Consider the following 12,400-nt stretch of genomic DNA (forward strand, 5'->3'; position numbering starts at 1 on the left):
GGCAGTTATAGCATATGACTCAAAAATGCACATCTCTTCATATTGTACAATGAGGGTGGAAGTACAGTGATCTGTTTTAATCTAATAAATTGCAATATTTTCACAGTAAGAATATCAGAGTGTGGCCCATTTTAAGTATAACTCCCCTCTAACTTCAGCAACGCACCCGCTATTATCTAGTTCAGAATAACTTTTCCTTTCTTGTCATTCAAATCCTATTTTCTCAAACAACATTTTTTTTAGTTTCTTCACAGTTTGAAAACATATGTGGGTCTTGCACAAACCCTTTCAAGCTACAGTCTAATAAGTCAGGTTATCAAAATTTTGTTGCAAAGGCTTGGACATACATATACTGCCCTAAGGTCGTTACTGCACTGAGTTTCAATACCTTTATTTATTCTGTGGTCAATCTTCAGGAACAAACAAGAAGAATTCAATGCATTTCAGAAAAAGCTGGCTCAGGTCGTAGGAACAAAGAAGATTTCATTTTGGCATGAAAACATGAGGTTATTCTTCTTTCTCAATAGCTGCATTATGTTCTACTTTCTGATTCATTTATATTTACTATTTAAATAGTAAAAGGAGTTCCAATTCAGGAAACATAATTTGGAAACATAATTCTATTTAAATTCCAGAATAAGCATTAGCTTCCAAAACATAAAAGCCAGAAGCTTTATGATAATTGAATCCTTTTCAGCAAGTATAATTTATCAATAAAGCATTCCTCTAATGATGTTATTGTTTCTTTATTTAACTATTTTTGAATTTCTGAAGCTTCCTCAATGCCAAATTCCAAATGCTACATTAATCATTTGTATTTTTAGAGTCCAATTTTCGTACCAGAGACATAGGTTTCATAACAGTTACTAATGCTCTGGATCTGAAAAATTAGGCCTTTAAAATACAGACTATCTAGTCGGTTAAGATGTCTTGTAATCATTACTTTGTACTATTAGATCCCTAATGGAATAAAGAATGAGTTTAAATTTATTCTAGAAAATAGGATTGCCAATTTTTTTAAATAGGGACTATCTTTTATTCTTTTTGTACAGTGCTAGATTAGAAAGGGCCTGGGCCTGGAGTTTTAACAATGTGCTTAATAGATGATAATGAATAGGCAAAATGAGTCAAAGAGCAACAAAGATATGCTAACCCAAACTCTTAGAATAATTAGCTTAAAAATCTAGTTGCAGCCATTTTTTCATGGATGTGTCATGTGGATTCCACAACACATCATTCTGCCGTGTTCCAACTTAAATTAAGGACAACAGAGATAAGGAAAATAAATTTTGTTCTGCTGTTCCAGTTTAGGACTTATTCAATTGTTGCTTTCAACCACAAATAGGAAATCCAAGGTAAAGCTGGAAATTTAGGGTTTTATGCACTTTTCTTAAACAGAATTCTATGGAAAGACTTCAATTTTCTGTTCATACTACTGACGCGACAACCTCAAAGGAAATGTACATTTTATAGTCTTTTAGGTTTATCTCCATTGTATGGTCTGGGATTAATATTCATGAAGTCAAGTTTTCTGCTTTGTAAGCAGAGTGAATATTACGGAAGGAAATACTGCACCACTGCAACAGCCACAAATTAAGGGTCATGATAAAAAAATGGTGGAGAAAACCAAGCACAAAATCTCACCAAATAAATAATTTTTGCTTGGTGTCATCACTAGAAAGATGTAAGATTAACCAGAGGGACAGTGTCTTGAGAAGTCCAGGGCTCTGCCTTTAACCATTTGAGGAAAATTTGGATCCACAATCCCCCAGGCAAGCAAGATGGGTCCAAGATACAGATCTAACTTCTTGGAGCACTCCTGAGGTATGTGTTTGTATGTCCAGATTTCAACATAGGGAGTGCTTCTGGGCAATGACCTTTCTTTGGAATAGGAACCACTTTGAGACAGACACCTCAGACTGTAGTTTCTCAGCTTTGGCTGGAGGTCCTGGCCAAGCACAGCAGGGACAGAGAGCAGGCTGTTTCTTGCACATTCGGGCAGTCTGTGGAGCAGTGGCTACTGACTTTATTCAACAGTGGGCACTAGATAGAATATGCATTGTTTTAGTGAGTCAAGGAGTGCCAAATCTTGATTCCTATTACACTGTTATCTTTAACAGGGATCTAGATGTACCAGTTATTAGCAAAGTAAAGCTTTTTTTTCAAGGCCAAATGATTTTGCCTATGAAAAAATCATAACAGAATTTTCTTTGTAATTCTTAGCCTTATTAACTATAATTCTGTAATAATAATATGCTCAGTGGGAATGAATGAGATGCAGTTTTGTCCCTGTACTTTTCCATTCTCTGCGCTGACATCAAGCCCCAAACCAGGTCTCCTGCAGCCAATATAACTCTCACTCAACATATTCTTTCCCTCTGTATCTGTTTCTTTCTTAAAGTTTCCCTTTCTTTATCTATCCAATCCATCCTGTAAGTAAAAACAGTTAGTAAAAATGCAACCAATAACAGCAGAAAAAGACTGGTATGCTACAGCGAGGGTGAATGCCATTTGCCAACCATCACCACATGAACATGATCTCAGGCCCACCAATTTCGGCATAAAACAATCTTAAATATAATCCTAAAGCTTGTGTCACACCCCAAAACTAAAAAAAAAATAAATTACTGGTTTCACACAGAATAAATGAAACGATACTCTCCTTATCTCAGTCCCTTTAAATTATATTCCTGAGATGGCACATATTCAAGTTTCATCCTGGCAAACAAAAGAAGCTGCCTACAGCGCTTAGATGACCCTGATAACACTCTCCTGAAACAAAGCCTCTGAGCTACAGCACATTTTGTACCTGTTTTTGTTCTTCTCCTAAGCCGTCCCACATTGAAGCTACAATTTTAGAGACTTCACCAAAAGTAGCATTGGGGTTTTGGCCCTTGATGGCTGCTTGAGTGTCTCGAAAGAATAATGCATAGGCAGAGACAGGTTTCTGTGGCTCATTTGGGTCCTTCTTCTTCTTCTTTTTGGGAGTTTTGGGTTTCTTTCCCATATCTGAAGCAGGTCTCTTCTCTCCACCATTGACCTGTAACATAAAATTAGAAAAGTACTATATAAAAGGCCAATTTAATTCCATCTGTCCACCATTACAGCTTCTGTGACACAAAGATTTTGTATTTTGCATGGAATTTTAGTTGCCATCTTTGATAATCCAAATGTCGACACCATCTGCCTTAGTCATGTATAAAATTCCTAAGTATTTCAGATTACGTAATTTTTCCCCTCGAAGTGCTTTATAATTTGCTTTCATATAATTGCTATAATCTCATTTACAGTTCATTTGGTCATCTTTTCACCTTTTCTAAATTTTATTGCTAATGGCTATAACTTGCATATAATGAGCAAATTCAAATGAAATTAGTTTCATTACAGCCTGACCACTAGTTTAACCACATGAACCACCTGCAGACAGCAGGAACAGTGTCATTTTTACCTTTCCCTTATCCTCACCCTTTCCCAGAATTACCCCAGACTGGTGTTCAAATAAATTTCTACTGCCACTCGTGGGACACCTTCCAGGGAATTGGAAGAGAATCTGATTGTGTATAAAACAATTCAAGTTACAGGCATTCCCCTGCACACCTTCTAATTAAAATCTGAAGAAACAAAGCTTTACCAGTACAGACAGTTTAGAATCCTTTGGAGGATCATTTCTGATCTATCTGTATTTAGCTGCATAGTTTTTCCTCTGTTTGTTTGAGGAACGGAGTGAAAGAGGAATGGTATACAAAGAAAGCATGCGCATTATTTGTGTACCACCTGAAAAAAACCTGCACATAAGCATTTGTGCAAATTTGTGAAATGCAACTACACTTTGCCACTTAATAGCTCAGAAGCCCTGGTCACCAAAGCACCCTACTTTCCTAGATGACTTACAAGCACAAAAAGGGACACTGTCTTGATTCTTCAACAGATTGGAGCTCCATGGCAAAGCAGTTTCTCTTGATATGGTCACTTAATTCACTATACCTGTAGCAATGATGTGTGATCTCACCAGAGGGTTCAAAGGCTTTTTTCTCTTGTTGGCATGGCCAGAGTACTGTGCATCACAAGCGTTTTGAAGTATGAGAAGATCAAGAGCATAAAAGGTATGCTCTAGGCTAAAGATCTACAAGGTATGACTTTTATCACATATTATTTTTTAATAATGCATATCAAGTGACACAGGAGAACACAGGTGTCCAAATCAGCAGAATGGCATGAGGAAAATGGCTGGGAACTCTCATTTTGAGCAAAAACCTCTTTAATTTTCTTATATACATCACTGTTAATTGCTACCTTGTACCCCGTGCTGTACAGGGCACAGGTGACTACAGTGAACAACCTGGATCTCTGCGGCTTAATAAACATGACAACAACATGTTGACCACAATTTGAAAATGAAGTTGCTTGTTTCCTGAGCATTATGTTACAATAGATGTGTCTTTAATACAAGCTTAATGGCCATGGAGCCTATTCACAGCATTTTGGAAAAATGGGCAAAAAGCAGCAGTTAAGATAACTTAACTTGTTGTTAAGTTATACAAAGTTAAACTTTTATTAAGACTACAAGTTATAACTTTTAGTCTCTTGCTATTATTTCATTCTCCAGGCTACACAAAACTACCAGCTAAATGGTAATTAATGAGGGCTCCCTAGTTAATTTGGGAATATTGGTCTAAACTCTTCAGACAGTTCTGTTCAAACTCCACGAGCAAGGAGGCTTGAGAATAATTTGGGCTATAGTTAAAATTTTCTCTCTATTACTTGCCAAAGTTTTCCTCTTTTTGGAGGGTTGATTTTTGGACCAATGAGATTTAAAAGTTCTCTGTATATTAGGTTATCACATTATTTAAACTACTCTTAAACTAGGTAATATGCTGCAGGAACTTGCGTGAGAAATCTTCTGGTAGGCTGTTCTGAGAACAGCTCTAAAATCTTATTCTCCAACCTGAATGATCAAGAGACTTCAAAAACCCACTGTTAAAAAGAGAGTACTCACAGGGGAAGTTCTGTTTGTCTTGTATGAAAATAACAAAATAAAAAGAATACCAGAATTCCAGTACTAATAACCTTGCAAATGGCTGAGATGATGGTCTACCTTATGCTCCCATCAGTCTATCAGCTTCATAGACTCCACTTCTAACCACCAAAGCAGAGACAGATGGGAAATAAAATAAAAACCATATATATTCTGCTAGGCATAGACTTGTGCCTCAAAATCCCTGGAGGTGTAGTTAGCTCATGGTAATCCACCTCCTGTCATGGCTTATTGCTTAATTATGGTGATGTATTTAACTTATTTATCACAAGAAAGCAATAATCTTTCACTTTAAAAAAGTGTACATTAACCATGTTGCACACATAATAGATCACAAGAATATCTAGTGTAGGATTTAAAACTATCAAGTAAGGCACATCGTTGATATCTAAACGTCCCTTGAGAAGCTGGAAAATGTCTATAAGCATATTTAAAATAAACTGCAATAGTACCAAAGCCTTTAATGGAGCTAGGAGAGCTGTTTTATGCACACTATCTTGCAGTAATCGCTGTAGTTTAAAATAGATTTTAATCAAGCACCATCTGCATAATAGGCTGAACAGACAACATAGAATTCTACTTATAACTCTTATCATATAAAGTAAATATTGTAAAACCTCTACCACATAAAGAGAATATGCTGCAGCAGTTCTTTAGTAATCGTGTTTCTGTTAGTTAATTCTTGCTCCTTGCAGTTCTCTCACAATCTTCCCTCTAAAATACATTATTTGAAATTCTCTCATAAGTGATATTCAAATGAGCATGGAAGGAAACCCTGTTATCCATCTATGAAGAAATACATATTTGCAAACCAGTAATGCTTCCAGCAGCTCACAATTATGCTTGGCAATAACTGAATACATGTTTAACGACCCAACAGTATGAACTATGGCAAGAATTACATAAATGTAATATTCCAGTGTTGAGGTGGTCAGAATAAAGCATGTGGTAAGTGGCCACTTTGTTTAGAACGTTTTTATAGTTACTTGCAACTATTGATTTTTAAGTTCTCCCTTTTTTTTTTCTTCTAACCATAGTCCCACATACTAGATTTACAAGAATTAAGAAGACTTCGGGATGTACACCACTTGCAGAAACAGTATCCTTGGTCTGAGACTACATTCTCTTCTTCCACGGACCTAGCAGCTTTCTGACTTATAATTATGCTGCTGTCATCACTGGTCTTATGGTGTCAAGCAACCTCAGTTGCCCTGCTGTTAGAGCAACAGCATGTAGGGCAACTAAGCCCTCCCTCTGTAAGGCAGCTCCTTTCCCTTTTTTTTTGTGCAAGGGAATATATAGCATCTAAAGTCCAAAAGGTCTATATGAAAGAGCCTTTATGGGGAGGAGTATTGCCAAGAAATATTTAGCAGCTGCTGCCATTAGTTCTGTGTATGTTGGATGGGGCTTGCAACAATTTGAATATTTACCATAGAATGAACATCCAAGAAGCTCAGTACACAGACAATTACATCAGTTTGTAAAGTCTCCTTATTACTGGCATTTGGAATATGTACATTAAGCTGAAATGGTAATTTCCTCTGTGCATGGAAATCAATGGTTCACTAGGGATACAATTATATTTCTAGTCCAAATGTATATAATGTACATATTTGTTCATACCTTCTGTCATCCTCCTTCTATAAATTCACGCAAACATGAACAGGACACTGAGATTTTTGTGTTTTTTTCCTCTAGACAGAAATAGGTACAGCTGTTAGGGATTCCTCTACCAAACCTGCTATGAAAGGACTAGTGGCTTCTCTTCCAGACGTAAGGCTGGGCGTTGTGCTGATATAAACTAAGGGAGGTCATCTGAGGCTGAGGTGAATTTCTGTTTGAAAATGGAATAAATAGGAAGAATGCCACTGTTGCTATTAATGACACGGTGCCTTCAGAGGGATTTGTTTTTCACACGGTCCTCACGGCAGGAACACCTTACTGACTTCACAAAGCTGCTCAAATGTGGAGAGCTCCAGCAGCTACTACATGACCACAACACATGCACTTCTGCTGAAGGACTCACTAATGAGCTCTGGCCCCGATCTATTACGTGCTATCACACATCTACACGACAGTTTACAAAGTAAAGAGCAAACTCCTAATTTTAGCAGTGCTCCATTCAAGTAAAAGATAGAGGTTCTCACAAGAGACACAACAACCGGTCTTCCTCTTCCTATCCCTATCCACTGCCCTTTCACCAGCAGGAGGATTTCTGGAGTGAGAAGAAGCCTTGAAAGCAGCTCTGAGGAATTTAATACTGTTCTGGGTGGGGAAAAGGATCTCCATGGAAAACTGGTTTATTTTAAATGTTTGCACCCATTCATCGGCACCTTCCAGGAAGAGCAGCATAACAGAGAGATACGCGGTGGAGGGATTTACATCATAAACAACCAATAACACAATAGCTTCTGACGCCGATTATTCAAACCCTCTTGTCTTTTATGGAGGGACCCAAAGCAGAACCATTGCATAGGATCAGCTGTGCAAGCCCTGATCTGCCCCTCTCCAATGGTGGCCAGCTTCAGGCATTTTCACGAAGACCTAAGAAATGCCACAGAAGATGGGGATGGCATAATCTGTTCCCCATCAAGTTTGCAGTTTAGTCCCTGCTAGTTGGAGATGAATTTAAACTCTCTGTCATTATTAACCAAACTTAATATCCTCTAAAACATTTCTCTTAGAGAAATTATATTTTTTTAATTTTAAGGCAACATATCAACCAACTTGAGCATGCTGAATTATTTTTCTTAATTCTGTGTCATATATTGTGCCTTTTCTCATCTTTTTCTGCTTAGACTGAGCATGAGAGAATTTTAATGAGTGTTTTCCAAAATAACACAGCTTGTTAAAAGTTGAAGACTATATAAACTGGCTTCCACAAAGAAAGGACCAAGTTTTACTAGGTCTGCACTGTTTAACATTTCTTTATTGAAAACATTCGCTTCAGATGAGTACTGTCTGTGTGAAACCACAACCCTGCACTTTTGCTAGCATGAAGTTTTGCAGTGGAAAAGTGCATTAAAAATATGGGTTAAATAACTGAAATATTTTATAGACACAGAAAGGATATCTTAATTATTTGAGTGGATGCTTTCTCCAGAAGTTCAGACCACCTTGCACACTCCCACCAATATATGTAAAAATATTAGCAAAGCAACAGGAGTAGCACATAAATTATTCTGAAAAGTAAAGGTTGCCTGGAATTATTTTTACATAGATTTATTCTAAAGTCTCCCTCAGTAAGGAAATGCTCATTTAAAATGTATGAATTATTCAGTAATTTTTAAAACCCAAAGTTCGTGAAATCAGGAGAAAGTCCCGCAATAAAACTTTTGAATCAGAATTTATTCAGAATGTAGCAAAACATATGTCTCCAATTACATGATTATTTTATAGCTTGAGGCATGTAAAACAATATAATTTGAAAACAAATCAGACTTACATTTCTTGACTGGATTACACCTCCTCAGTGACTCACAATGTGTTTTCTTCACACTCCTTGCAAGTCTGCATCTTTTCCCCACAAAATATGGCCGTGGTACAACATCTTCATTCCACTACAGGACTGCTGTAACAGGACTGCTATTTGGTAGAGGCCATAAAATAGAGCTAAAGAGGTTCTCAATTTCAAAACGCTCTATTTCTGGTTTATGGGATGACTTTGTGCTAAGTCCCAATCTTTTTGCTTTTGTGTCTGCAAAATTAATTTCATATACTTGTGTATTTTTGGGAGGTTTTCAGGATTTTGGGAGGTTTGGGAGTATTTTGCATGCACAACTTGCTATATAAGTTGACATTCAACCTTTAAAGAAATTTATTATTTAAATGACTACTATTATCTCATGCCTGTCTTGACACTAAAATGAAGCTTAAATAGGTCATGATGGAGCGTCGGCACCTCCCAAAGTATAAATGCATAATGGGCCTTCAAGATTTTTGAGGTAAGATTTTTAAAGTTTGTAGAGGATCTTTCTGTTCTGGTTGCTATGATGTTCTGTTTACTCATCCTGTGACCAAGTAGCAAAGACTAGCATATTGTACAGACTGTTCATACTTTTTATAGCAGCAACTTGATCTTTAACTGGGAACAAACATCCCTGCCATGCAACTGAGAAAACTCAACCTTTAAATTAAAGTCCTAAAGGAACAGCTATCCTTTGAGTGCTTTACAGGATTCCAGTTTGCTCTCACAAAGAAGAATGAAGTCATTTACTTGAGCTGCCTGAAGAATTGACTGGAAAGTCTAAGTTCCGTATTCACAACCCTTTATTCACTTCAGTCAAGCACGAACAACGTAAAAAGTACCATCTTAATAACTGTGGCCATACGATTCATTCAGCAGGTCCTAAAAATAGCCACCATTTACATAGCAATCCTAGCATCTAAGCCTACCTTAGAGCTATCTTCTCCTTCATCTTCATGGACTGAACTGGATGGTGAAGGAGTTGCAGATTTGCTTCCAGGTGGAGAGGGCGAGTTGTGAGGAACATTGTTTCCGCCCATATTCAACCCAAGCTGTGCACTGAGCTGGGACTGGTTAATAGTAGTCAGCTGCCCGTGCTGCATCATTCCTGGCTGCCTAATATCTGCAGGTTGAACCCTTGGCCTCATGGTTGCCATCTGAGGATGGGAACTATACTGGGCTCCTTCTGTATTCCGTAAATCTTGCATCTACAAGAGGAAAAAAACTGTATTAAGCATATCACTGAATAAGTGCTCTGTTTCTTTAGACCTCCGTTGGCCTGATTGGCTACATAAGGCTTAAAAGAAATGGCAAGTACTTAAATAAACATGTAAATACTGGAAATAAACAGAATAAGGATATGATTGACATTTGCATAACACTGACTGTTATAAACTATTTAGGCTCTAGCCTCAGCCCATGGGAATAGCAAAAAGCAGTGAAAGCTTGTTTCTTTACAGGGGGAACAAAAGGGCACTGCTTTCTGTAACTGCGTGTAGAGTATTTCAGAAATGCTAACAAACAGGGACAGGTTTGCACTCTGAAGTTCAGAACCAGATCAGAACATGAATATCGTCAAAATTCAAGACAATTTCCAGATCCTACTTTTCTCCTCAGGATTTTTGTGTGTTCGAGCTGTGGATTTGGAAGCTGCAGCTTTCAGAGTCTGAATACCTAGTATTGGGTCCAAATCTATTTTTCCTGGTGCTGCCCAATGAGATAGTGGAATTTTCAGGATTCAGACAACTGACAAGAAGGATGCATTGATAGACTGATTAAATGATTTCTGAGTTGATTTGCTGCTAAGACATATACGAACAGAAAGCTCGGAAGTGGCAGGATTGACAAATGAATCCATTGTGCTATGTGGGTCACCGCTTCTTAGCATTAACGAGACATACTATTTTAATGCAAGCAACAGATTCAGTCTCTGCAAGGATAAGAATTAAAAGCACTGGAGGATGAAACTCCTTTCTTGTCCAGAGGTCAAATGTACCATACACACACACACACACACACACACACACACACACACACACACTCTACAGCAGATTGCCTGTAACATCTTTTCAGTATACTCATATGGAAACATGACAAAAGACAAAGAGTATCAGGGAGAAGCTCAGATTTAAGCCAAGGTGTTCTGTGGGTGATTTAAAATTGAAGTGTCAATTCAGAGCTGGAATGAAATAGATATAGTTGTCTTTCTGTGCATCAGACAAACATGCCGTACATATCAAGTGGAATCTGACAGGAACTACCATTGTGTAAGTCCTATTACGATAAGGACATGTGTTAATGGTTCGATATATTAACATATCCACATTTATTCTACTGACAGTCTTTGTTAGACATATCATCTGAATTCTCTAGTCACCCAGATTTAAAAAAAAAAATAATTCAACTTTTTATAGCTTTTCTATAACCTATCTCTCTCTCACGTACTCCTGTATATCAGAGCCATCTGTAAAATACCTTTCAAACAGTAACGCACGGAAAAAGAAAGATAAACCTGCAACTTCACCTTTTCTCTTGTTATTGATAGTGTAAAAATTACAAATTTTAGAGAGATACTTTATGAGCTTGGGGATTGATTTTTGTAAAGCTGACTAGTTGGCAGTAAATCAAACTAATAATATACCATTAGTTATGGCATACTTACCACTTTACATGCACGTGTGTCTCCGAAAAGTATAAAGTATTTAAAATGGCTTCTGACAATGTGACATCACAATTATACCTGTATTTATATTGCTTTAGAAATTAATAGCTTTTAGTAAAAAAGGGTTATCGATACAAACACATTCAAGTTCATTTAATGGCTCCTAAAGCACAGGAGGAGAGGAGCAGAAAGAGCGCAATGCATGAAATCAGCCGAAGGCTGAAATTTGAATTCTGGCAGACATTTGTATTTTTAAAGATTGCTACCGACTTCTTGCTCCCTTCCCTCCAGTACCAGCTCCCTTCCTCGGCAAACATATTAGCCCTGAAAGCTCTAGTTATCTCTGCCTATAGCAGACAGCCCTCTAGTATCAAACCGGTTGTGCCCGTGAAGCTGGGAGTGCTGCTCGGTGTTTTGCTCTGGATCCAGCTGTTGGGCTGAGCACAGCTGGGGAAGGGGGAGCAGAAGCCCCAGGCCCTCTCACCCAGAGTGGGGCAAGTGGGCAGGGATGGAAACCCATCTGGTTCCTCCTGTGCCTGGGGAGAGGGAGGCAAAAGCCTCCCAAAAGCCCTCCCTTCACCCCATCTGTGTAAGTGTGTGCCCTCCCCGGGATGCCCATCACCCTGCAAGGGCTGAGCCCACGCTGTCCTGCTTCCAAACGCCTTGGGTTTCCGTGGGGCAGCACTTCGTGGCACAAGATCAGGGCTAGGAATAAAGCCCCTCCCAAAAGACCGGAAAGGCAAGACCGTTTTTTAATAAGAATATGCATCTTGACGATTTTATGAGCTCTGGAATGGAAACAAGCACTATTTGAAACTCCTAACAACTCTTATTTTGAATAAATTTTCTAAGTATCTATCTTAGTGAAAGCAGGGCAAAGGCTGTAATTTTAATTACTTTTTCCCAAGTAAAATATAATTCACTTGTTATTATTCAAGCGATCTCTCCTTTATTAAAATCTCTTTATATGAGCTTCAAATATTATCAGATAGATACTGCAGAACATTCCGTGTTTGTCATCTTAAACAACGTAATTTTTTTTACCAGTCTGTATTCATTTTGAGCTCTGGCACTGAACATACACTGTGTTTTCAGATAACATGACACCTACTGGATGGTACTGGGCGTATCCCCATACAAAACACGTGTGTATACATATATATATATATATATATATATATATATATTTGCAAGAGAATACTTCACCATTGAAAGTCTGAGGACTGCAGATGTTTTG

The 12,400-nt window shown here is 37.9% G+C and overlaps 1 protein-coding gene across 3 annotated transcripts in view; it reads right to left on the bottom strand.

Annotated features, from left to right (window-relative positions):
- The window catches only part of TOX (thymocyte selection associated high mobility group box), a 242,962-nt gene that overhangs the window by 37,302 nt on the left and 193,260 nt on the right, over nucleotides 1–12,400 (bottom strand). For 2 of the 3 annotated variants that reach the window (XM_014952638.1, XM_014952637.1), the window contains exons 4-5: nucleotides 9,431–9,709; nucleotides 2,810–3,040 (exon numbers count right to left, since the gene is read on the bottom strand). In XM_014952638.1, the coding sequence (XP_014808124.1) occupies nucleotides 2,810–3,040; nucleotides 9,431–9,709 (510 nt within the window). The remainder of the gene's footprint in view (nucleotides 1–2,809; nucleotides 3,041–9,430; nucleotides 9,710–12,400) is intronic. The other variant, XM_014952640.1, reaches the window with a different exon arrangement.

This window comes from Calidris pugnax, unplaced genomic scaffold (genome assembly GCF_001431845.1).
Source record: "Calidris pugnax isolate Ruff unplaced genomic scaffold, ASM143184v1 scaffold182, whole genome shotgun sequence".
NCBI lineage: Eukaryota > Metazoa > Chordata > Aves > Charadriiformes > Scolopacidae > Calidris > Calidris pugnax.